The sequence below is a fragment of the Sitophilus oryzae genome, unplaced genomic scaffold, assembly GCF_002938485.1.
Source record: "Sitophilus oryzae breed Bouriz unplaced genomic scaffold, Soryzae_2.0 scaffold_1297_pilon_pilon, whole genome shotgun sequence".
In the NCBI taxonomy this organism is placed as follows: domain Eukaryota; kingdom Metazoa; phylum Arthropoda; class Insecta; order Coleoptera; family Curculionidae; genus Sitophilus; species Sitophilus oryzae.
In genome coordinates this window covers 1,256,788-1,283,369 of record NW_022145945.1, presented here as the reverse complement: position 1 = coordinate 1,283,369, position 26,582 = coordinate 1,256,788, and the positions used below count along the sequence as shown (strand labels likewise).

General features: G+C 32.1%; 1 protein-coding gene across 1 annotated transcript in view; it reads left to right on the top strand.

Moving 5' to 3' along the window:
* The window catches only part of LOC115874527 (neuronal acetylcholine receptor subunit alpha-7-like), a 131,468-nt gene that overhangs the window by 94,380 nt on the left and 10,506 nt on the right, over nt 1-26,582 (top strand). Inside the window, exons 5-6 of the mRNA XM_030889694.1 lie at nt 8,742-8,958; nt 17,918-18,052. Coding sequence (XP_030745554.1) covers nt 8,742-8,958; nt 17,918-18,052 — 352 coding nt within the window. The remainder of the gene's footprint in view (nt 1-8,741; nt 8,959-17,917; nt 18,053-26,582) is intronic.

Genomic DNA, 26,582 nt, shown 5'->3' with positions numbered 1-26,582 from the left:
CCAAAATAACAAGTATTATTGCAGTGTAACAACAGAATATTAATAAAAAAAAATGCAAAATATATAGACATTCTATCCCTAACTAACTAAAGCCAAACAATAATATTCTTTGCTAATATCAACTAATACCTATATATGGCAACAGCGCCCTTCATAATGAATTTTCTGTGTAAATACTAGCACCTCAATAAAAAAAATAATGTGTCCTTATCTTTATATGACTCCGCAAAAAATCAAAGATGCCGGCTTCTTTCATAGCATTGCCACCGACCGCTGGCGCTGTCGGGTTTCCTGGGGTGCAACTTTGTTCATGTTTCAAAGCGATAGCAAAGTAATTTGTAGCTTGATGCACTATGTTCAGTAGCAACATCGATTCGTAGCGATATTCTGATTTCTCGCTTTGTGGCGAGGCGACAGTCTAGATACGTGTGCAAGAGTGTGATAGTGATACCATATTTCGCAGCATTTGAGCGACAATAGTTTTGCAGTGAACATAGTATCGATCTGGTTTTGACATCGCTTCTAAACGATCGGTTGCTAACTTGAACAAAGTTGCACCCCTGGAAAGAAACCTACGTCGCCGGGCGACAACTAAAATCCAGTTAATACTTTATTATAATCGATCCTGACGAATAAATGAATTTCGTAAATGAATGAATTTTATAAATGAATGGTTTTTGCTGCCGAATTACTAGAATACAATATTTCAAGGCAGATGACGCATCTATTCGATAATTTTTATTCGAATAGTTTTCAACGAATGTTTTTTTATTAGCTATCGAATTATTCGAATGAATTGCAACTATCGAATGTTTCGATAGTATTCATTCGATAGTTCCCACTACTACTCAAGGGTAATAAAAAGATACACATTTAAAACATTTTTTATTTATTACACAATTAAAACTAGATATAAATCTATAATTATGTGACAAATATTAACTAGATTAAATCAAATATTCAAAATGCATCCTTTCCTGTAAACTGCATTTTCAAAAGGATCTTTTCATTTTAAAAGGCATATGCGGAGAAAATGCATATAATATACCTAAACTAAAAAAAAATATTATAGAACGCGTTCTAAGATATTTCTGTTCATTTTTCTCAATTCTATTGCTCTCATATTTTTTTCATTTTGAAGAATTATACGGACATTTTTCGCAAGAGACACGCGATAAGGCTTTAAAGGTAGAATGAGGATTTAGACTACTTGAAATTCCTAAATTAATGTTAAGTGTTGTATAAAAATCAGCTTTAGATTGGCTGAAATATTGGACCGATTTACTTGGTTCGTATAAATCAAAATCTGATAAATTTTTATAACCTACCTACTACCGTTTGGTAATAAGAAAAATGTTTTATTTTTACAACCTACAAAATTTTAGGTATATTATAATAACTCCTCGTATATTCCTAGTCTATAAGAGTATAATGACATCATAGAGCAATCGCAATGAGGAAGATGCATATATTTTATTTTTCACCAGAAACTGTTCAATTTATTAGAATAAATATGTGTAAATGCAAATAAAAACTTTTTTCTTGAAAGCAGTACCACAATTTTATAAAAAGGGCCATTAAAATACTATGGATAACGCAAACGACACCGCGCGAATTGAAACGATATTCTACTGGTCTGACGTCACCCGCCGTTCTCGTCGTCGCGCGATGGCCAGCGGCAACCAGACGTGTTCCGTTTATGTACGTATTTAGGTGGCGTACTAAGACATTTTTGTTGCTTTTAGCGTTGATTGAAGGAGCTTTTTATGCTTTTTTGTGCACTTATTATTTGTATGTGTTGTGTGTTATGAAAAATTTTTAAGTAATGGCAGATTCCGGGTTTGTAAAAGCACAATCAGATAACTTGCCAAAAGTCGATGCTTTCATGTTGGCTGCTTTTATAAATACAAATTCCCAATTTATTGGTGCTGAATTACGAGGAAAAAAACAGAGAGGTATGTAACATTTATTCTTTGTAGTACTGAGGCATATTTAAGTATAAGTAGGTACCTACTGTTACGAACTTTTATATAGTTATAAATTAATGTTATAAACTTATTTTTCAGATCAGGTAGGGAGACGTATGGAGATAATGCTGTAGGTTATGTAGAAGTGAAAAGAGACAAAAATATTTGTTTAGTACGTGGAAAAATAACTCCGGAGCACAGCGTGAAAAAGAAAGTTTTTTTTATATATTGACACCCCCTTACCCATGTTATTTTTAAAGATTGTTTTTTTACGAAATTATAGGAAATAAATTGTTTATCAATAATGAAAATATTATACAAGGTGTCCCATAAGCAAACGCCAAAATTAAGTTACTTTTTTAAGTGAAACACCCTATATATTTTTGGATTCTTCGGAAATTTCTAGATATTCTAGATATATTTCATGTATAATATCCTTTACCTATCTTCAAATGTTTACGAAATATTGACAGTTGAAAAGCGAAAAATACCTACAATTTTCTGCACCACCTTTTTTGAGACACCCTGTATAACTAGAATTAATTTTAAAAGAGAGTATATGAAAAACCATGCAACTTTTTTATTTAATGTTTTCTTCTAAAACTTGCAGTTAATGCTGTATGTGGGTGTCAAAATATAATGAATAACCCTGTACATTCAAATTTCATATACCTATGTAAGACAATATACATAAATATATGAACTTAGATGAAATGATCTTCACAACAATAAATCGTAAAAATAGAGGATAATTTAACGTTTTTCTTTTCATCTCTTCTCATGGCCTTGGCCATTTTTTTCTGTTTTCGCTCATCCATTACTATTTATAAATATCACTAATTACTAATTATGTATTAATTAACACAAATAACTAAACTTTTAACTCGGATTCAACAGCGTTTAAAAGCAAACTGTGTAAAATAAACACGCGTCTGGCTCCACTCAATCAGAAGAACGGCGGGTGACGTCACAGCGGCAAGGCGCGGTAGAGAGCGTTGGCCCGGCCATTTAAATTAACAATATTTAATTATTTTATATTAGAGGCATTTCTTAACCTATATCAACGATTTTTTTTTGTTCAATTTGTAATTATATGAACTATTTTTTAAAACCATTATTTAAAAACATGCATTTTCCTCATTAGGGTTCCCATCAGGGTTGGGTAGGTAGAAAATTTTATATATTCTACCGCATTTTCTACAACTAATTTTCTACATTTTTACACGTCCAGATTACGTAGTAATTTAGTAGTACGTAGTAAATTAGTTTTATGTATTATAAGCATTTCTTGAGTTTATATTTATTTCAAATACTGTAAAATCGCTTATTTCTGGCTCAACCGGGTCTCACAATGCAAATTCACCTCAAATATCCATTTAGTTGGTCATTGGCAAGCTGGCTCTCATTGTACATGAAAATAACAAAACAAACATTTACTGATCTGGATAAAATCGATAGTTAAATAGTAAAACTCACCCGGGGATACTCCGCCCCCTAGCCACTGGTATCCCATTCCATATTCAAATATTATTCGGATCTATTGGTTAATCTTCAACAACTAGCTGGTGTCACCTGAAATAAGTATAGGGACTTTCCCCGGACGCAAATCTGCCGCTAAACCTATTCGCATCCCTAATAGTCAAAAGACTCGTAACCTTCGTCAAAAGACTCGCATCCTTAATAGTCGTAAAGACTCGCATCCTTGATAGTCATAAAGACTCGCATCCTAATAGCAAAAGACTCGCATCCTTATAATCGTAAAGACTCGCATCCTTAATAGTCATAAAGACTAGCATCCTTAATAGTCGTAAAAACCTAACCTAACCTAATCTAACCAAAGCAACCCTAGTCCAAAGACTCGCATCCTTTATAGTCAAAAAGACTCGCATCCTTAGTCCAAAGACTCGCATCCTTTATAGTCAAAAAGACTCGCATCTTTAGTCCAAAGACTCACATCCTTTATAGTCAAAAAGACTCGCATCCTTAGTCAAAATACTCGCACTCTTAATAGTCAAAATGACTCGCAGCCTTAGTCAAAAGACTCGCAACCTCCAAATATCAGCTCTGTGACAAAACACAACAGAACCCTACTTTACAACCGGCCGTCCCGTCTACTACTGACTCGCCGGCAAGCTAAGCCCTTACATCACAATTTTACCTAATCGCAAATATTTACATCGCTGATCAATAAGTAATATTATTTTTTCTCGAATTGACTTTCAAATTAATAGTGTTCTAGCATTACTAGATAAATAAATAGAGAGTTTCCGAATTATAAAACCATTATTATAACCAACTTATTTTCCAAGTTTTACAATACTTTAATCGCAACGATTAGTACAACAAATAAACTACATAATAAAGATAATCTAAAAAATGACTAGTAATGGATAGTGTCAAAAAATGCTTAGTCCATATATCACTAAGGCTGTATTCCGTTGCTAAACCAGGCGAACCAGATCGGTAAACTAGGGTAAAGAGCGGTTTCTAAAAAAAATCGGTTTGATACTTAACGGTTTGGTAAAATATGCAAATGTTGCCGTTTTCTAAATTTCAATACCTCTATTATAAAATTTATCTTTTATGCATTTTTAATGTACCTGTTTGTTCTCTGCTCTTATGTTTGCTTCTTCTTTTCAATGGAGTTTAATATTGAAAAGTACTTTATTAATAAACTGTTAAACTCGTTAGACAGCTCAAGTGAAGATTTGCAGGTCCAATATTAAAATAGATCAATAATAAATAAACAAATCTAATCAATATTTATATTTTTATAGCTTACAAAACATTCACGATTACTTGTTGTCTTGTTGTTCATGTTTTCTTTAAATGTTTATAATACTGGAAACGTCAAATGTTGACGTTTTCTAAATTTCAATACCTCTATTATAAAATTTATCTTTTATACATTTTTAATGTACCCATTCTGCTATTACGTTTACTTCTTCTTTTCAATGGAGTTAAGTATTGAAAAGTACTTTATTAATAAATTGTTAAACTCGTTAGACAGCTCAAGTGAAGATTTGCAGGTCCAATATTAAAATAGATCAATAATAAATAAACAAATCTAATCAATATTTATATTTTTATAGCTTACAAAACATTCACGATTACTTGTTGTCCATGGTACAAAGAATACAAGGTATGATCGATAACGGCTCCAATTTCGTTCAGTTCGCGCATACCACCTGTGACGTCACTAGGAAAACAATGAATAAATAAAAAATAAAGAAAGTTGACAGGAGATCTGTATTTTTTGGGGTTATGGTTAAGAATTGTTTATTTTTAAGACTTTTTAGTTCATTTAATTTAATAATTACTAAAACCAGCAGTTCCAAAAATATATTTAAAAATAATAATTATCTATTAACATGGATTAGGACGATAATAGGTAAGAATACTAAATTTATTTCTATATTCGGTATAAAATTGTTTATTAGGTTTTTAGTTTACGATGTTTATGGTAAATAATTTTCATGTTCATTGCCTCTGAATTCACATGAGGACAGAGATGAGGATATCTATGGAAAAGTAACCACAAGAGGAATTGTTACATCATTTAAAAAATGTTGGAAAGTTTATTGTTTCCCATCAAACAGTAGAAAATGCCAATGCAGATGAATGTATTGTAATTGTGATAGAATTAATTCCAAGGGTGAAGTTTATTATAATTAGTGACCTGTGCTTCTTTTTATATGTAGATGTTTCAGGTTTTGAGAATAAATCGGTTGAATGAAACCCAAAATTTAGAGGAAGATGCCCATCAAGGATTATATAGCTCAAATTTCCTTTAATGGTAGGCAATTATTCAATGCAAATTAACTTTTTAAGTGAGTGAAATATTAAATAGTTTACAATATGGTATATCACTAAAAATATATTTTACTTTTAGGTACAATTAGGGCCCGATACATTTCAAAAAGTAGAATATTATTTTATATTAAATGAGGTATTGTACCAACAATCAATTTATATTAATACCGGAGATTAAAAAATCACAGAATAAATAGTTCTTTTTTTTATACTACAAAAATAAACTAGGTATAGAATACAACAGTATTTAAAAAAATAAATAAAAAGTTATGTCCCGGCCGAGATTCGAACTCCGGTCTCTCGTTTCCTAACCCGACTCCTTATGCACTGCTCCACAGTAACTTGCTTAGCGATAATTCAATGACGGTATATAAACAAAAAAACAGGTTTATAACAATAACTTGACGATTTGAACTGGCGCGCGAGGCGTGCTGACCAATAGCGCCTGTTATCACCTGTGATGTAGCAACCAACCTGCGCAATATCATACCTTGTATTCTTTGTACCATGCTTGTTGTCTTGTTGTTCATGTTTTCTTTAAATGTTCCTGACTTTACGAAACAATGGCTGCATGATAAGCTTAAATGGTCCTAAAAAGTAATTCTATTTATTTAACGAAATTTATTTACCTTTACTGCCTACCTTCATTGCTTTTGGATACAAAATATTACAAATTTTAGAAATTAAATGACAATTTCACTCGAACTTCCAATATTTGCTTGATTTCTGTGACATAAATGACATTGATTGACAAATAAAACCAGAAAAACCAGCCTTCTCGCGCTGGTTAGTTTGCTGACAGTTATAACCGAATTTTTCAGGAACCGTGTTCCGTAATAAGAAAACTTTCAAGAAACCGATAGAAACGGAACATAAAACCATAACAAAGGTAAGCAACGGAATACACCCTAACTAAATAAAAAATTATATCATATTTATAACATACAATTTATTTTAGGAAAAAAAAACATTGAGTTTAAAATTCTACTGAAAATAACAAGTTTAGCACACACTGCATTTCAAAATAACTTACGGTCTAAATATATATTCATTAAAATTTAAATTTTGTTTACAGCAATTTGAACCACATAAACAAGATTAATTATTAGTGGATTGTGGCTTAAAGATTTGTTTTCATTATGGCATAATATCCAATCAATATTTTGGATAAAATGGAGTTCAGTTCATTGCAAAATGCAAATTTTAATTTTAAGCGTTATGGTTGGTATAAATTCATTATAAGAAATCTGATAGCTAACTAATGAAAATGTTTTAATTATTTGGAAGAAATGTCGTATTTCGTATTTTTTACAAATATTATATATATCTTATTAGGAATATATTATACAAGGTACCAATAAATGCCTTAAATACGTGCAAATATTTGTAGGGATAGTATATTTCGACCCCAGAAACACCGTTATTTTAATTATTTTGAAAATTTGGAATTTTTTGAAAAAATGTTTGGAATTTTTTTAGCTTTTAGTTAAAAACTATAATTTCTTGATAATATGGCAACATAGGTAGTAGATTAAATTTACAAGAAAAAATCCAAAAAGATCCAGTGGTTTTCAAAATTTCATCAAAAAATATATTTTTTTAAATTTTGAAAGTAAAATAGACTTGGACTTATTTCAAAAAGGGCAAAAAGAAAATATGTTTCTTTTATCGAGATCGTCCAGCACTAAAAATATTTGCACTTATTTATATCATAGGATACAATATTTTAATGAACAGTTCTTTCCATAAAATCAATAAAATGAAAAATATACGAAATAATATACATGTACTGATTTCTTTCGAAAATCGACAACTATGAAACTACGAACCATTCCCGGACACAAACGGTACATTGTGAAACAGGAAGTTGTAAAGAGAAACAAGCCCTATAACATAGGATACAACATTTTAATGAACAGTGCTTTCCATAAACTCAATAAAATGAAAAATATACGAAATAATATACATATACTGATTTCTTTCGAAAATCGACAACTATGAAACTATGAACCCTTCCCGGACACAAACGGTACATTGTAAAAGAGGAAATTGTAGAGAGAAACAAGCCCTATAACATAGGATACAACGTTTTAATGAACAGTTCTTTCCATAAAATCAATAAAATGAAAAATATACCAAGTCATATACATGTACTGATTTCTTTCGAAAATCGACAACTATGAAACTATGAACCCTTCCCGGACACAAACGGTACATTGTGAGACAGGAAGTTGTAGAGAGAAACAAGCCCTATAACATAGAATACAACATTTTAATGAACAGTGCTTTCGATAAACTCAATAAAATGAAAAATATACGAAATAATATACATGTACTGATTTCTTTCGAAAATCGACAACTATGAAACTATGAACCCTTCCCGGACACAAACGGTACATTGTAAAAGAGGAAATTGTAGAGAGAAACAAGCCCTATAACATAGGATACATTTTAATGAACAGTTCTTTCCATAAAATCAATAAAATGAAAAATATACGAAATAATATACATGTAGGTACTGATTTCTTTCGAAAATCAACAATTATGAAACTATGATCTTTTCCCCGACACAAACGGTATATTGTGAGACAGGAAATTGTAGAGAGAAACAAGCCCTATAACATAGGATGATACAATATTTTAATGAACAGTCCTTTCCATAAAGTCAATAAAATGAAAAATATACGAAATAATATACATGTACTGATTTCTTTCGAAAATCGACAACTATGAAACTATGAACCCTTCCCGGACACAAACGGTACATTGTGAAACAGAAAATTGTAGAAAGAAACAAGCCCTACTTATTTATGACTCACACTATATTATCTATACGTTCCAGATACATATAAATTATAGATTTAAATAAGAAATATGCATAATGAATATTTTTTAACAGAACATTTTTGACATGTCTTTTCATAAAGGCATAATATTAACATTTTATTATTATCATTTCAGGTTGACATTGTGAAACAAACTGAAGAAGGTGACGTCAGCAACTACCAGGCCAATGGCGAGTTCGATTTGGTCAGTTTTTCGTCGGTGAAGCACATAGAATTTTATTCGTGCTGCTCAGAACCCTATCCCGACATTACCTACATAATCAAGATCAGAAGACGACCTCTATTCTATGTTTTTAATCTGATCCTGCCCTGTATATTAATAAACGGTATAGGTAAGTACAAAACCAAATTCGATAAAAGATGTGGTTTAAATGTCATTATTTTTAGTTTTGATGAATTTTAGAAAACTAAACCTGCCTGCCTGCCTGCCTGCCTGCCTGCCTGCCCTGCCTGCCTGCCTGCCTGCCTGCCTGCCTGCCTGCCTGCCTGCCTGCCTGCCTGCCTGCCTGCCTGCCTGCCTGCCTGCCTGCCTGCCTGCCTGCCTGCCTGCCTGCCTGCCTGCCTGCCTGCCTGCCTGCCTGCCCGCCCGCCTGCCCGCCCGCCTGCCTGCCTGCCTGCCTGCCTGCCTGCCTGCCTGCCTGCCTGCCTGCCTGCCTGCCTGCCTGCCTGCCTGCCTGCCTGCCTGCCTGCCTGCCTGCCTGCCTGCCTGCCTGCCTGCCTGCCTGCCTGCCTGCCTGCCTGCCTGCCTGCCTGCCTGCCTGCCTGCCTGCCTGCCTGCCTGCCTGCCTGCCTGCCTGCCTGCCTGCCTGCCTGCCTGCCTGCCTGCCTGCCTGCCTGCCTGCCTGCCTGCCTGCCTGCCTGCCTGCCTGCCTGCCTGCCTGCCTGCCTGCCTGCCTGCCTGCCTGTCTGTCTGTCTGTCTGTCTGTCTGTCTGTCTGTCTGTCTGTCTGTCTGTCTGTCTGTCTGTCTGTCTGTCTGTCTGTCTGTCTGTCTGTCTGTAACGCGATAACTCAGTAGCTAGCGAAACGCGGTTTTCAATTTAAGATTAGGATAATATTTGCAACAAAATTTGTAATAACATCAAAATTAGTCAAAGTCGCAGTTTTTGAGATAAAAAATATATCAAGTATGGGCGGCTATACGTGTCTCCCGGCGCCAATTTTTTTTCTTTTCATCTACACACAAGGTTTTACTTCATACGTTTTGACTGAACAGGTAAGACTGGCAGGTAAAACCTTATGTGTAGTAGTAACATTAAGACTTTAAGATTAAAAAACTAGAACCAACTAAATTTTAGTGACGATTACTAAGGAATTTGTAAGAGTGTGATCAGAAAACTAAATCTCTCGATTTAACTTAACAATCGACTACCTGGGCCATTGAAAGTTCATCTTATTTCCTAAAGGGCTCTATTCTAGAGAGCACAGCACGTAGAAGCCCTCTAGCTTGTTGTCTGTAAACAACGTCTAACGTGGAATAATAATAAGCTAGGAAAAGAAAAATAGAAAAAAAAATAGTTACGAAGTACTCGCCTAATGGATTATGTGCGCATACTAAGCAAACACCTACGTGTTTGTCTGGCTTTCGAAATATTTTATCTGTGGCTAGAGCTAGTTTTAAATGCGCTCGCATTTAATTTTTAACTTTAATTTGCCCCTTGACCCGTTCAACGTATTTTGTTCTAGGTTTGTTTTATGGAAAACTGTAGTACATTTTCATTTAAAAGTTGTAATGGTTAATTTAAATGCTTTGTTGAGTAGAATATACGGAGCGAACCAGAATGGTTGAAAAGGTTGGCAAAACTGTTGGAGGATTGTAGGATTTGTGATTGGTACCGTGGTAAAACAAATTATCGATCGAACATTTTCAAAAAGTGTGTCAATATTGACAATGTTTTTTTATTTTTTTAACTGATTTTTAACGTTTCAAATTTGTCGCGTGAACGATAGGTCCTCGACAAGGATAGAAAGAGTAAAAGCACCGCGTGTGCAACAAAAAAAGAAGATAAATTGAAGTCGCTGATATGTTTGCGACAGTTTCCATAGTGACTAATTTATCCATGTAAGTATATACAGGTTATTAATTTGTTTATTACTAGCGGTAAGAGCTTTATGGTTGAAATATGGCAACCTCGGCCCGCTCGTCGAGAGACGACGCAACGGGACCAGTCGGCAGCTTAGCTTAGTACAATGACTAAAGAATCCAAGGAAAAATAACACCCAAGACCAAATTGTTACCATGCCACCAAACAGTGCCGTGGCACATATTTTTCTTAACTTAGCTGTTTGAAGAGACATTGGCGTAACTACAGGGGTGCACGGGGGTGCCGCTCCCCCACAGGCACCCCGCAGAGAAATCCTGAATTATTACTCTTGGCTACGTATTAATTTTTATTTGCTTGTAATGCAGTAAAAATATCGTTTTCTAGTTTTGTTTAATTAACAATATTTTGTTGTGTTCAAAAAATGTGTGAATTTTTATTGTTTTAGAAAATTTGTAATCTACGGGAACAGAGTTTGATAACCAAGTCTATGAAATTTATTGATAGAGAAATTCATGTAAACGTTTTATTCAAAAAATGTGTTTTTTAAAATTATTTTTCATTTTTAAAAAAACAAAAGCCCTAGGCCCCCCCTGGGTTCAACCCCAGGCCCACCCCAAGATAAATTTCTTGTTACGCTAATGTGAAGAGATATTTATATTTTTTGATAAATGTTTTGACTACGGCTATGATGTATACGTTGGTATCATACTAATTAATTACGAAAAAAAACGTATTAAATTGTTAACAAAAGGTACAAAACTAGTATCGACGTATAATATAACAATTTTAGATTGAAGTACATATAATATCAGAAAAATAATTATCGAATTCAATAAGAAAACTAAGAAAACGCAAAAAAAGTGGAGCGGACTGTGTATTTACCTATGAAAACGAACACTTTCTTATCGCTGTGGCTTTTAAACTTGAAAGTTGAACAACTAATCACCATTGTAACAAAGTTTATACAAAGTTCACTACACACAAACTATTAAAAATCGCTAAAATTGTCGCTGATGACTCATTCGCTGTTATCAAAAAAATGGCGTCTAAGGTAACAAATTATCAGAGATATGGAAGTGGGAGAATGAGCTTCGACGAGTGCGCATCCAAATTTTTGTCGACGGCAAGATGGCAGACATCTTCCAGGTCTCGCTGTCACTTCCCCTCTTTAATTGACATCTGTTTGTTTTGTTTTGTTTTTCGTTTGTGTTGTTATCTAGTTAAAATTTATTATTATCTCAATTATTCTAAACACTAATTCAAAAAGGCTTGTTGTATATTCATAGTCATTCTAAGAAAGCTAATACGCCGGGAATAATGATTAGTTTTCATGTGTAAGTTTATACAACATAATCGTGTTTACAGATGATTCAAAACTGTTTATTTTAGTTTTCCTAAAGGCGATTTGTAAAAATCGTGATTGTAATTGGGAATGGTCAAAAATAAGTGTATGATGTGGCCATTTAAAGAGGATGTTTTTATTACGTGTGGAGGAAGAAGATACTTGGAATCAATGTTCGTGCTTCTGTAAAACAGTGCACTCTTATAGTGTCCATGAAAGCACAAGTTCAAGTGACCAGAAATATATCAAATAAGATTGGTCCTTACTTGACAAGAAGATTATTTGGAGGAAAAGAAAACATAAGATAAGGTATTTTAATCAAACAGCGAAAATTTAACACTTTTATTGTAAAGTTTGTTGTAGGTAGTTGTAGTTTTGTGCTAAATATTTCTAACATTAGCAGCAGCCGTGTTCAGAGTGTCAAGAGGAGGAGAATTCAGTTAATTAGATTTATGCACAGTTACAGGTATGAAGGCTTTTTCAAACATAGTATCGAGTTCTATAGTCAACATTTTTAGTATTCCTACAACTGTAAAAACAAGGAACATTGGACTGAAAAAATGGCAAGATTTATATAGGAAGAAAGGGTATTATGCCAATAAGAAAATTAAATCTGTAGGCAGAAGTTTCTTATTTAAAAACTGTTATGGGGCATATATTAATTTGTATCTGTGCCACAAATCACTGAGAAAAATCATATAATATTCATAATTGTTAACGAGATGATATTTAAAGAGTGTTAAAAATGAGATTATTAGTCATGAAGCTTACAATGTTACTTTGTTTCAATATTACACTTTTATTCTTGTAAAATCTATGATGAAGCTCAAAAGCATTTTGCAATGGCCTTAAATTGTGAGCCAGGATTTATAGCAAAGGTATTTGATGCAATGAAACTTAATCAGGGGATTATCAATCCCATGTTTTTAAATAGATAAAATACAGGCCAAAGTTGACAATATTACAGTTGAGAAGAAACTATTTTATCTTAAAAAAAATTTCTTAAACTTCTGAGATCATATAATCTAATTTTCTTAATAATAAATTAGGTATATGTATGTTGTACATACAGAATTTTGGTATGGACAAATAAGGATCGACAAGCTTCTTTTGTGCAAAAAATAAATTATTTTTTGTAGTATTAAGACAAACGATAATGTGTTTTACAAACTTACCGGTAACAGTTTTTTTATAATAAAATATTTAGGAATAATTTGGGTTGTTTATCAATATATTAATGACTTGAATTTTGACAAATTGAATTTGTATCAAAATAATTTTACGAAATATAAAATTGATGTTCTATTACAAGACTGAGTTTTTTTTGTTGACAAAAACCAGGATAAATACTAATAATAATACCCATAATAAAATCAATGATGTTTATGTATTATGAAAATATTTGTTAGAAGACATGTTATGTAACAGTTTTTGTAACACAATTTGAAGGGACGAATAAAAAAAAATAAAACAAAAACATATTTTTTCTAGGTTTATATTAAAAATACAAGGTAAGTAATCATCAAAAATAATTATGCACCAAATGTTTTTTATGAATATACAGCTTGAACAAAAAGTTGTTTAGAACAATTTTTACCAAATTTGCAAACATTTTAAATTGAAACGCGTAATTCTGTACAAGTAAACATGAAATAATTTAAATACTTATTTAATTGCATTTCGAGTGTTTAACGACGAAAAGGTCATCTGTCTAGGGTTCCCAACCATCCCGGTTTAGCCGGGATTAACCAGGAATCAGAAAGTTTGTCCAGGCGAAAGTTTTGTCTTGGCCGGGACCTGGTAACTAAAAAAGTGTGTACTACACACATAATATATTTTTTTTCTAATATTTAATGTTTTGTTTCAATTATTTAAAAGCTTAAAGATAATTGTCCCGGAATAGCCGATGCTCAAGTTGGGAACCCTACATCTGTCCGTAGCGTCTTTTGTCAGAATATTCGTATATTTAGTGTTATATAAATTATAAATATAGTTATACCAATATTGTATGCAGTTTTGAAACTGATAATTAAATAAATCATATTAATGTTAACTAACCATAATAAATGATAGAATTTCACTAAATTTAAATTGCCCCCCGTATGGTTGAAAACAGCAAATTGATATTTGATTACTTATAGATTACCACCTATATACAAAATGACAGGAAGACCTGGAATATGGCGCCCAACTTGATTAGACCTTCCGCGCATGTTGAAGCTCATTCTCTATCCCTTCTATTTCTCTGCAAATTATGCTGCAGCCCGTATATGGGCGTTACATGTCCTTATATTCTTTAGTCATTGCTTAGTACTCATTTGAAATGTAGGCAGCGTTGCCATTCTGTTCCGCAATAAGTAACCGTCCAGTTAACAATCTGTATATGATCTAGGATAAAAAATCAGAAAAACTGTCAAAGCTGAAATGGGTCTACTAACAGGGCATTGTTAATAGACATCTAAGAGAACCACAATATAATCATATAAAAAAAGTCTACAATTTCAAGTAGAATGCTAAGAAGCAATTAGTATAATGGACATTTCATTAAAGCAAAAGAAAATGCCATATTCGCTTACATCAGCAACGAAAATTTTAGATTGAATTCTCCATAAAGATCTAATAGAAAACTTACCGTGAATAACCATGTATATGAAAAGATATAATAATCAGTTAGAATATTCATAAGGACGTGTGAAACCATTATAATTACTTCGCTTTAATTTATTCACGTGATTAAACATGCACACAAAAGCCATTTCTGGCTAGTTGTAGCTCTAATGAACACGCCACCAAACTTCTGAAAACGGATATTGAGCGTTATTCGTCTTGTCTCTATACTATATTCTCTCACCAACTTTAGTATTAATAATTAACTGAATGTATATCAGTAGTACATTTTCATAAAACATGTATTTTATTCAATATTCGACATCTTGTGGAAAAAAAATATACAGGGTGCTACAAATTCGAGGTACGAGAATTTGTATCTCGGTAACCGTAATAGATACAAACATGGTTAAATTGGGCTAAAGTTGCGCTTTGTGGTGTTCACAAGATGCCATCAAAAAAGTTTTAAAAATTTCAAGCATTGCTGAGTTTTTTGAAAAAAAAACAGATTTTTTTTAAAATCAATTTTATTTTTTCCTGTCGTTAATTTTAAAAAAATCAAAAAACTAATTGCACATTCTCATAGCCACTTTATTAGGGCTATCTGATAGTATTTTTAGATTTTCAAATTAGCTGATAATTTGTGAGATACATAGACCAACTTAATTTTTTTAAACACGGACCTGCATTTTTTATTTCCGGTTTTGAAAGAACTCGGTTTCCTGAGTACAATGATATGCCACACTTTATTCTTTTTTTTTTTGTTTTGGGTACGTTAACAACAAAAAAACTATTTAATTATTATTTAAAATAATTTCAAGTCCGACTCTGTTTTTTTTTTTAATTATTTAATCTGATGATATTCATCGCAACAATATTGATCAGTGCTAATTACCATTGAATAAATAAATGCCTTTACTGTCAAAAAAATTTTCAATTTGTAGACAAAGGTAAACTAACAAACAAAGTAAAAAAACAAGGTACACAAACAAACAAACAAAAGATCATACAAAATATTATACAAATAATATTGTCAGTCTTATTGTTAAAATAAACATTTATAAATGTTTATAATGTCAAAGAACAAAAAATAAAAATAATATTCAAAAATATTTAGCTAGTTTATAGTAAAATATCAATGACCCCTAAATAAATTCATTTCGATGTCATTAGTAAATATAGCAATAGCAAACATTAGACCAGTGTTTACAAGATCAAATTTGATTTTCAAAATATAATTCATTTACGGCGTAGAAAGCCTTGTCTAGTAAATAAGAGTTCAATGCTTTGCGAAATGAAAAAAAAATGATGTTATGGATTTGATTTCAAATGGCAGGTGATTGTGCATTTTTTTCGAGTTGTATAATATTGAACTTTTAACTAACTCTGAGCGTGGGGTAGGTAGATAAAGATCTTGCTCCGCGTTCCTGAGTGGATAAGTGTGAGATGGCCTTTCTTGAGAAGCTGATACATGTTTACGTATTAGGCAAACGGATTCAAATATAAATAAGGAAAGAAGAGTCAATATTGTTAATTTTTTACAAAAGTCCCGGCAATGAGTTCTGCTGTTTAGTCCCAGTGAATATCGAACAGCTCTCTTCTGGAGCCTGAAAATGCGGTCAAATTGAGTCGCACAACACGTACCCCCGAATGGAAGGGCATACCTGAGGTGCGACTCAAAAAGTGCATAATAAACAGTTCTAGCCACTGACAAGTTAAGCTCCTTAGAAACAGACCTCAATGCAAAACAGGCAGAGCTCAATTTTTTCGACAAAGCTTCGATATGTATGTCCCATTTCAGAGAATTGTCCACAACAAGCCCTAAGAATTTTACAGACTTGACGACGTCAATGGTGGTGTTGTTAAGTACAAAAGGCTGCAACGAGTTTTTATACGACAAAGCTTTAGTTTTAGAAATGTTGAATGAATAAGGAAAATCGAGCCAATTGGAAGATTCAAATAAATTATATCCAGGTCAGAAATTTAAAGATATTATTTTTATTTATTTTTTATTGTGAATTTGAAATCTCAGTGTGCGATCTAATAATATGTGTAATATTCATCGTAGTTATTATAAAGAAATAAACTTCTATAAACTAGTTTCTAATGACCTACGAAAGGCTTCCTATTGCACAAATTTATTTTTCGTTCAATTTTATTTTGTGTTTATAGCTCTTTGAACTTTCTTCTTATACTTCCGAAAGCATTTTGTACTCTTTATTGTAAATGTTGAGATGTATTGATTTCACTTTTACAAATGACGTGAAGTAATGTAGTCATTTGTATTATATATTATTTTTTATTATTTTATTGCATTTGATTTTCAATATTCAATGTTTTACCCCACGTAATTGTTAAGTTTGAAAGCTTATCAATATTGTAAAGATGAATAGATTATATATTAAAAAAAAACAGGGCCGGAGTTGAAATTAGTTTAAATAAATTGTGTTCAAATGTCCGAAACAAAAAAAATATTATGTGTGGCATATCATTGTACTCAGGAGACCGAGTTCTTTCAAAATCTGAAATAAAAAAATGGAGGTCCGTATTTAAAAAAAATAAGTTGGCCTCTGTATCTCACAAATTATCAGCTAATTTGAAAATCTAAAAATACTATCAGATAGCCCTTATAAAGTGGCTATGCAAGGATATGCAATTAGTTTTTTGATTGTTTTAAAAGTAACGACAGGAAAAAATAAAATTCATTTTCAAAAAAATCCTACATATCCTTACTTACATTAACCTACATATCCTCACAAAATTTCATTTCAATAAAAACTGCCGTTCTCCTTGGAGATACATTAGTATAAAAGATGCAAACTTAATTGAAATAAGGGATGAATTCAATATGACCGGATAAACAAAAACGTAAACAACCCTTAGATTTGTCGTCCCTGTAGTTTAAGGGTGTTTTGAGACTTTGAAAGGTTCGTTCGACTTGATTACTCTATTAATCCAGAGAGTCTGTAAAGGTCTTAAGTAAGTTAAGCCAAATGGATGTCCAAAAAGGGTTTTAGCTCCGAGTTAACAAAGGTGCAAGGGTCAATTATCCTTATTTATAAATGTTAGATTTCGTTTAGGTTAGTTTCTGTTTAGTTTCTTAAAGTTAAATAAGTCTTTCACTGCAAAATATCTGCAGTTAAAGTGTTACCAGCGACTCACAAAGATAAAATTAATTTTGAAAACCAGCTAACATAAAAAAAATTAGTATTTTTTCGAAATATTCATGGCTCAAACATAAAATGAATTCTTATTAGATTTACTGGATCTAAACCAAAGATCTTTTCTTTTATTTTCAGCTTTATTGGTGTTTTACGTTCCATCAGAATCTGGGGAAAAGGTCACCTTGGGAATTAGCGCGCTGCTGTCCATGACGGTGTTTTTAATGACCATTAGGGAAACTCTGCCACCAACGGAGAAAACTCCACTAATAAGTAAGTAAAAGAGTCTTGATTCTTTTCTAAATCTTTAATTCTATACAGGTTGTCCCAATATTCCGTGGACATAGAACTATTACTTATTTTTGGAATCAAAATATGTTTATTGGACACAATTTAATTTACCTGTATACAAAAGTGCTTTATTTGTCCGCTAGAGGGCTTCAAACTCTAAACAACACTTTTTTAAGATATTTTAAGAACCGTTATTCCGATTTGAATGAGATTTTGGGTGACTATGTTTTGCTAAGTGCTTTAACATTTGACTTTCACAAAAACCAAAAAAAAGTAGGATGGGTGAAAACTACCCCCACCTCTACATAAATTTTAGTAGAAATATTTTCCAACTCTACCGAACGCGACGCGACGACAGATTTTCTTTTCGTAAAATGGTTTCTCTAGTATTTAGGTACTAAGTATATTTTTTGTCTCTTGTAAAAAACGCCACATCGCATAGTTTTTGAGAAACATTTTTTTAGAGAATTTATTTTCCAAGGTAGACCTACAAAATATACAGGGAATTCCAATATTCTGTGGAGATAGAACTACGTATTTTTTCTACTACGTTTGATTTCGGAACTACGTTTGATTTCGGAAAAGGCCAATATTGACTCTGAAATTCAGCACAGGATTAGTAGCGCCTCAAGAGCATTCTGGAAATTAAAAGACAGGGTTTTCTACAATCATGACTTGAGTACAAAAACAAAACTTGCAGTATACCGAGCAATTATAATCCCCACCATGATATATGGGAGCGAAACCTTGCCTTACCGCCGACACATGAACGCATTGAACAAGTTGCAACAGAGACACCTTAGACAACTCTTAAGAGTCCGGTGATTCCATCATGTCTCAAACGTATCGGTCCTTGAAAAATCTAACTGCGAGAGTATTGAAGTCATGGTCACAAAATCCCGCTTAAGATGGGCTGGTCACGTATGCAGAATGCAAGAAAACCGCATACCAAAATCACTGCTTTACGGTGAGCTTGTGGACGGTAAGAGGAGGCCGGGTGGACAACTGAAGAGATACAAGGACATTTTCCACGAAAATTTAAAGGGAATTAACATGCAGAATGAGTGGGAAAAAGCAGCTCAAAATAGAACTCAATGGAGAAGGGTTGTAAACTCAGTTAACAGCGGCAACCAAAAAATAGAGAGGCAAGAATAGATTTTTGAATGTCCGGAGTGCGGTAGGCAGATAACATCACGTATCGGGCTTTTCAGTCACAGAAAAGCTCATGAAAGAAAACGCCTTGCGTGACCATTTTCTTTATGTGTGTCGAATACTCGTCAGCGAGTAACGGCTGTATGTATGTATGTATGTACGTATTTTTTTAATCAAAACAAGTTAATTGCACATCATTTACCTTTATACAAAAGTGCTTCGTTTGTCCGTTAGAGGGCATGAATAAAAAATAAACCCGAACAAACAAACAAACACAACGCTTTATTGTACAAAAAGCCAAAACAGCTTCATCGACAAAGCAAAACAAAAAAACACAAAAACAAATATACAAATAAACAAGTAAAAATGTCATACAATACAAATCAATTCAAAAAAAAAATACGTGATAAAATTATAAATAAAACATATATGGACATTGCAGAACACAGGCGTATCTAGAAAATTTTACAAAAGGGAAACTGTAAATTAGTAGTGGGAACTATCGAATGAATACTATCGAAACATTCGATAGTTGCAATTCATTCGAATAATTCGATAGTTAGTAAGAAAACATTCGTTGAAAACTATTCGAATAAAAATTATCGAATAGATCCGTCATCTGCCTTGAAATATTGTATTCTAGTAATTCGGCAGCAAAAACCATTCATTTATAAAATTCATTCATTTATAAAATTCATTCATTTATAAAATTCATTCATTTATAAAATTCATTCATTTATAAAATTCATTCATTTATGAAATTCATTTATTCGTCAGGATCGATTATAATAAAATATTAACTGAATTTTAGTTGTCGCTAGGGTTCCCAACCGTCCCGGTTTGGCCGGGATTAACCAGGAATCAGAAAGTTTGTCCCGGCGAAAGTTTTGCCTTGGCCGGGACCTAATGTTATGTTTTATGTTTAAAAATTAAAAAAGTGTGTACTACATAATATATTTCAATTTCTAATATTTAATGTTTTGTTTCAATTATTTAAAAGCTTAAAAATAATTGTCCCGGAATCGCCAGTGCTCAAGTTGGGAACCCTAGTTGTCGCCCGGCGACGTAGGTTTTTTTCCGAGAAAGCGGTCGGTGGCAATGCTATGAAAGAAGCCGGCATCTTTGATTTTTTGCGGAGTCATATATAGATAAGGACACATTATTTTTTTTATTGAGGTGCTAGTATTTACACAGAAAATACATTATGAAGGGCGCTGTTGCCATATTTTTGTATTAGTTGATATTAGCAAAGAATATTATTGTTTGGCTTTAGTTAGTTAGGGATAGTATGTCTATATATTTTGCATTTTTTTATTAATATTCTGTTGTTACACTGCAATAATACTTGTTATTTTGGATGTAGGAAAATTATTTTTAATGTTTTTAAGCAAAGACTAAACCGTCAAATAATAATAACAGTAATAATTTGTTATACCTATTAACAACAAAATTTAAAATCATTTAATATAAATATTTTTTTTAAGTAGTAGCAAAATATAAACAACAAATTAGATGTCAAAATTATTTATATTAGATCCTATTTAAAAATAATATAGTCTCTAATTTTTTTGGCAACGTTGGTTTATTAAATAATAATAATTACAGAACTAATTTGTTATATTAACAACAAATTTTAAAATCATGAAATATAAACATTTATTAATTTTCTAAGCATGCAGTGTAATGGAAGGAAAATATAAATAAAAAATTAGAAATCAAAATTATTTATATTAGGTGCTTTATATTACTATTTAAAAATTATATTTACTTTTACTGGCATTTACTTTAAAAAATAAATGAAATATTTTTTCTTCGCAAAAAACTACATGTAAGAGAATTAGCATAAACAAAATATAAACATCGTTAACTTTTGAATTGGCACGTGTAAAACTTTCATTTTAATTTTCTCACCCCATAGTTTGAGTTCGATAACCATTTACTTAAATATGATTATACAACCACATTACTTAAATATGATTATTAAGTTCAACTAATTCATATTATTAAAACATCTAAAATACAAATATGTATTTTTCAAATTAATTGTAAGTTCATCTCATCTCTCTTAAAAATTGCTACTTCTCAAAATTTCCCATTAAAAAATAGACCATATACATATAAAATTAAATAATTGAAAGATCGGACTACGGAAAACCACACAAATTATCGGAAAAATTTTGACCACCTACACATGCACACAATCGTCAATAAATAAAATTAAAAAATAACTACTATTTTAGTATTTTAACTATTTTAATAAACGCAAAAATAGCACAGTATTTATACGGCAAAGTTATAAAAATTTGGAAGAACCAATAATGCCACTGACGCATACAAAAATCAAACGAATACTAAATTTCATTTATCTAAAGCATTCGATAGTCGTGGCTCAACGATAACCATTTAGTCGCACGGCGAGGTTGTCACATATGCTTTAGTTTACAAATGAATGAATGATTTTATTCGAATAAAACCATTCGATAGTTGAAATCATTCATTCATTAACCATTCGATAGTCTAATTCATTCGATAGTTCTCATCGCTACTGTAAATGGATAAAATAATGTTATATATTATAAAATCAAGAGTTATAAAATATTAAATACTAGACCTTTAACCAGTGTGTGAGATGATCAAAATTTTAAAATTCAAAATTGTTCATAATTAAACAGCAACAAAAAAGTCGTTTACCCCGCATATAGGGCTCTCTCCAGTAAGTATAATTTCAGAGCTTTGCGAAATGCGGGAAAGAATGAAAGTGACTTGATATTCGAAGGCAAATGATTGTACATTTTCTTGGCATTGTACAGTATTGAGCACTTAACTAGTTCTGAGCTCGGGGTTGGCAGATAAACATCGTGCTCCGCATTCCTAAGTGGATAGTTGTGAGAAGGCCTTTCCGGAATAGAGAATATGTGCTTGCGGATTAAGCAAACGGATTCAAAAATGAATAAGGAAGGAAGAGTCAGTATTTTGAAAATTTTAAAGAAATTCTGGCAGTGAGTTCTACTGTTTAGTCCCAATAAGTATCGAATGGAAGGGCATAACGAAGATGCGACTCAAAAAGGGCATAATAGACCATTCTAGAGGTTGATGAGTTAAGTTCCTTACAAACAGGCAGAGCTTAGTTTCTTTGATAAGGCTTCGATGTGCAAGTCCCATTTTAACGAGTTGTCTACAACAAGTCCTAAGAATCTCACAGAGTCCACGACGTCAATAGTGGTGTTATTAAGTACAAAAGGTTGTATAGTACTTTTATATGACAAAACTTTAGTTTCTGAAAGGTTGAGGCATAGGAGATTAGAATCGCACCAAGATTTAATGGTGCGTAAGTCACTGGATATAGTACTATATAGGGCCGTAACATCTGGGCCGCTCCAAGTGGAACTAGTGTCGTCCGCAAAGAGGCAAATTTTACCGCTAATGTCTAGACTTGCAATGTCGTTGATAAACACCAGAAATAAAATAGGGCCAAGTACTGAACCCTGAGGGACACTGGCACTCCCCTGAATCCATAGTATTGCAATTTGTTAATTAAGATATTATGATTTACACAGTCGAAAGCCTTAGAGAAATCACAGAAAATTGTAGCTGTAGAGTGATGGTTATTCAGGCTAGAGTATACATTATTAAAAAGGTCGAACATAGCATCATTTGTGCAACTGTTACTTAGAAATCCAAATTGATAGGTAGAAAGTACTTTATATTTAAGGAGAAAAGATAGAAGCCTTTTTTTAACCAATCTTTCAATGATCTTAGATAATGTGGGCAGGAGAGCAATTGGGCGATAGTTCGAAGCTTGATCTTTATCTCCTCCTTTACGCAGAGGAATAATTATTGCTGCCTTAAGGCAGTTTGGAAAAACTCCTTTTTGGAATGACTCATTAATTAAAGTAGTAAGATTAATGTGCATTCCGGAAGTTCAGAGAACATTTTGAGAGTATGCCCATCAGTCCCAGATGAGAATTTATTTTTAATACTTTTAATTGTACTACGGAGCTCATCTAATGCTACGGGCGTGAAGAAGAAACTGTGTAAATTCTCATTTGCTTTAGGAAGATATGAAAGTGAATCATGGGAAGGAGTTATGGTGTTCACTAAATTTTTAGCCACATTAACAAAGTAAGTGTTTAAATCTTCAGGTGAATTAAAGACTGTGCCAGACGAAGCAGTCTTATTCCTTAAGTCATTTACAATAGCCCAAGTCTCTTTAGCAACATTACCGGATTTGGCTAGCCTCCCATTATAATAAATCTCCTTGGCAGCTTTTATAGTCTTACGATAAACCCTTCTATAAAGTTTCACGTAATTATGAAAGAAAGCGCTGTCTGTGAATTTTTAAGGCGAGATAATGAGCGCATGTTCTTTGCAGATATACGCAAGCCTGTCGTAGACCAGGGTATACCTTGCTTACTTTTGATAGGCCTAAGAGGAAACGCCTTGCACGCCAGATTAGACAAGGTATTTATAAATCTAGAAAATTCGGAATCGACGTCAGCCGAGAGGACAACCCACTCAGTTGTTAGATATAGGTGGTGAAAATTTAGAAAATTTTTATCCGAAAAAATACGGCCCAATTTGCGCGAGGTATTTTTGCATTTGGATTGTGGAAAAAACGTTGTCAATACTGCCTCATGATCAGAGAAACCTGAGTGAAGGACTCTACAGTCAACGAATTCCGGGTCAAAAGACGACACGACACAATCTATAGTACTAGAGCCAGTTTTAGTTATTCTAGTTGGTGAGTCAACATGCACGAGTATACCAAAAGAATGAAAAATGGACTGGAGAGACTCCCTAGCTGCACACACACTGGAAAAGTCAGTATTTAGGTCGCCACACAAAATTAATTTACTTTTTATAGGTAGGGATTCAAGCAAGCGAAATAACCCGAATGTTAATTAATTAAAAGTAACCCGAATGTTAATTAATTTAAAATGTATTAATTTTTTTAAGATTTTTATAATTCTTTAAATAATTCCATATTTTCGTCAACTAGATTATTAGAGCATAATAAATTTTATGTGTCTCCATAGCTTCATGTGAGAAAAAATATATTTTGGAAATCAGCTTCGGATTTTTTTTTCCTCAAAAAGTATCCACATCACACTGTATACTACTATATTTTATTTTTTATTCTATGTAACAGAATCTTTAAACGATATTTTCACACTCTTGTATTCATCAGATTAAATTAAAATGTTGTACTTAATTAAACATTTTAAATATATTTTTACTTTTTTTACCACCTACCGCAGGAGTACCCAAACCAAAAATAAGCATACTGACATAAAACGGTAAACTATAAACCATTTTTTGCCTTCCCTTTGTCAAAACCCTTAAGTCCCTTATATGTTCTTGACAGAGGGATTGTGAGTAATCTGTGAATATTTTATCTCTAAATCTCTGCGTATGGAATAAAATAATTGTTAAATTAATCACAGTTCATTTAAACGACAGAAAGGGTCAAATAAGGGTAATCTATTGTTACCCTTTCTTGTCTATATAGGTTATGCTATGTATTTATTCATAGTTTTGAGATATAAGCAAAAAGGAGTTTCACTTATTTTTAGGGCGTATAGTTGAAGTATTGTTATGACATACTTACTGTTTTTGACATAGGGAAGTGACCCTATTAAAACATAATTTCAAAATTATAAAAAAGAATATGTAAATATACAGGCAGCAATAGGACGATATGTAAAATATGAAAATGTACGAAAAAGTTTCAAAATATAAAAATTTAAGAAAAAATATTTTTTTTCTTAAATTTTAGTTCAAAAAATAATTATCTATGGAAACATAGGTAGTAGATTAAAGTTACAGGAAAGAAAATCCAGAAAAGATCCAGCGGTTTTCAAAATTTAAGAAAAAAAAATTTTTTTTTGAAATTTTCAAAGTAAAATATCCCGGTTATTTTGGACCTACAATTTGAAAAACGGGAAAGAGAAAATATGTTTCTTTTATCGAGATCTATCAGCCCTGAAAATATTTGCACTTATTTAAGACTCACCCTGTATATGTGATGTAATTTTTGGCCATCTACTTTTGTTGATAGTGATTTTAACAAGCTGTAAAATTTCGAATACCCTGTAGGTGACAATAATCAGCAGAATCCTTAATATTCTAAATAACAATATGAGCTTCACAGAAATTTCCTTATATTAATATATCTTTATTGGAAGTCTTTACAAAAATGGAATGGCTATACCGGAAAGAGAAAAATAAATTAATCAAAAATTACTTAACCATCTAAAATTTAATTATTTTTAATTAAAATTCTTTAGAAGAAATTGAAATATTTTTTTGAAAATCCAATTAATTAAAAATCTGTTCATCAAAGATCTTCAAATAAAATTTTCTGCCTTTTAAAACGAAATCAGAGATCTAAAGAGCGAAAGGAAAGGCATTTTTTAAATTCTGAAGATTTTTTATTTTATATTCGAAATTAGAGATGTATATAAATATCGACATAAAAATATCGATATCTTGTGAAAAATTATGGATATTTTTGAAAGTATTTTTTTGTAACAAATAGCAATATATCGATAATTATTTATATTAAAACAAAATAAAGAATTCATAAGAAAACTACAGATAGGTATAAAGGTTTATGCAGCGATTTATGCTTAGAATATTAGATTTTTACCAAAACATGTATCGATATTTTTAAAATATGAACATCTCTATACGAGAGTGTTTTCCTTTAACAGAACCATCCATTAGGGTTGTAGGCTATATTCATTAGGGCTATATTCACTCTTTTGTAGAGTTGTTTGCTATATACATGAGAAATGCCTTTATATGATTGTAAAAAAAACATTTAAAGGATTTATTTCAACTTTTAGCAAAAAATTCAGATATTTTATACGAGCCCTAACAACTATATGTTGGGACAAGGTCTTTTTTTGCAATAAAAATAGTAATTTGTTAAAACGAATCAATTTTATTTTGTTTATTATTCTAAATTCAAACATTACAATATGATCTAGACAATTTTACTATATTTTTATAACTTTGCAAACAAATCACTTTTGATAATAGCTTATGTTGCCAAAATCAAGCCAAATTTGCTGACAACTATATATTGGGACAGCACAACAAGAAATTTGTTTAATACGGATTTAAATCACTTTTCGCCTTAACAACTGCCTGAACTCTTAATGGCATTGTATTTACCAAAGATTGGCACATTTGAGGAGAAAAATTATCCCAAATTTCCTGCAGTTTTGTCCGCAAATCAAAAATTGTTCGTTGTGGGTGGTTTCTTAAATATTGCTTCATTTTATGCCGCACAGTTTCTATAACATTTAGGTCCGGACTACTGAACTTTTATATTATTATTACCGAACCAATTTTG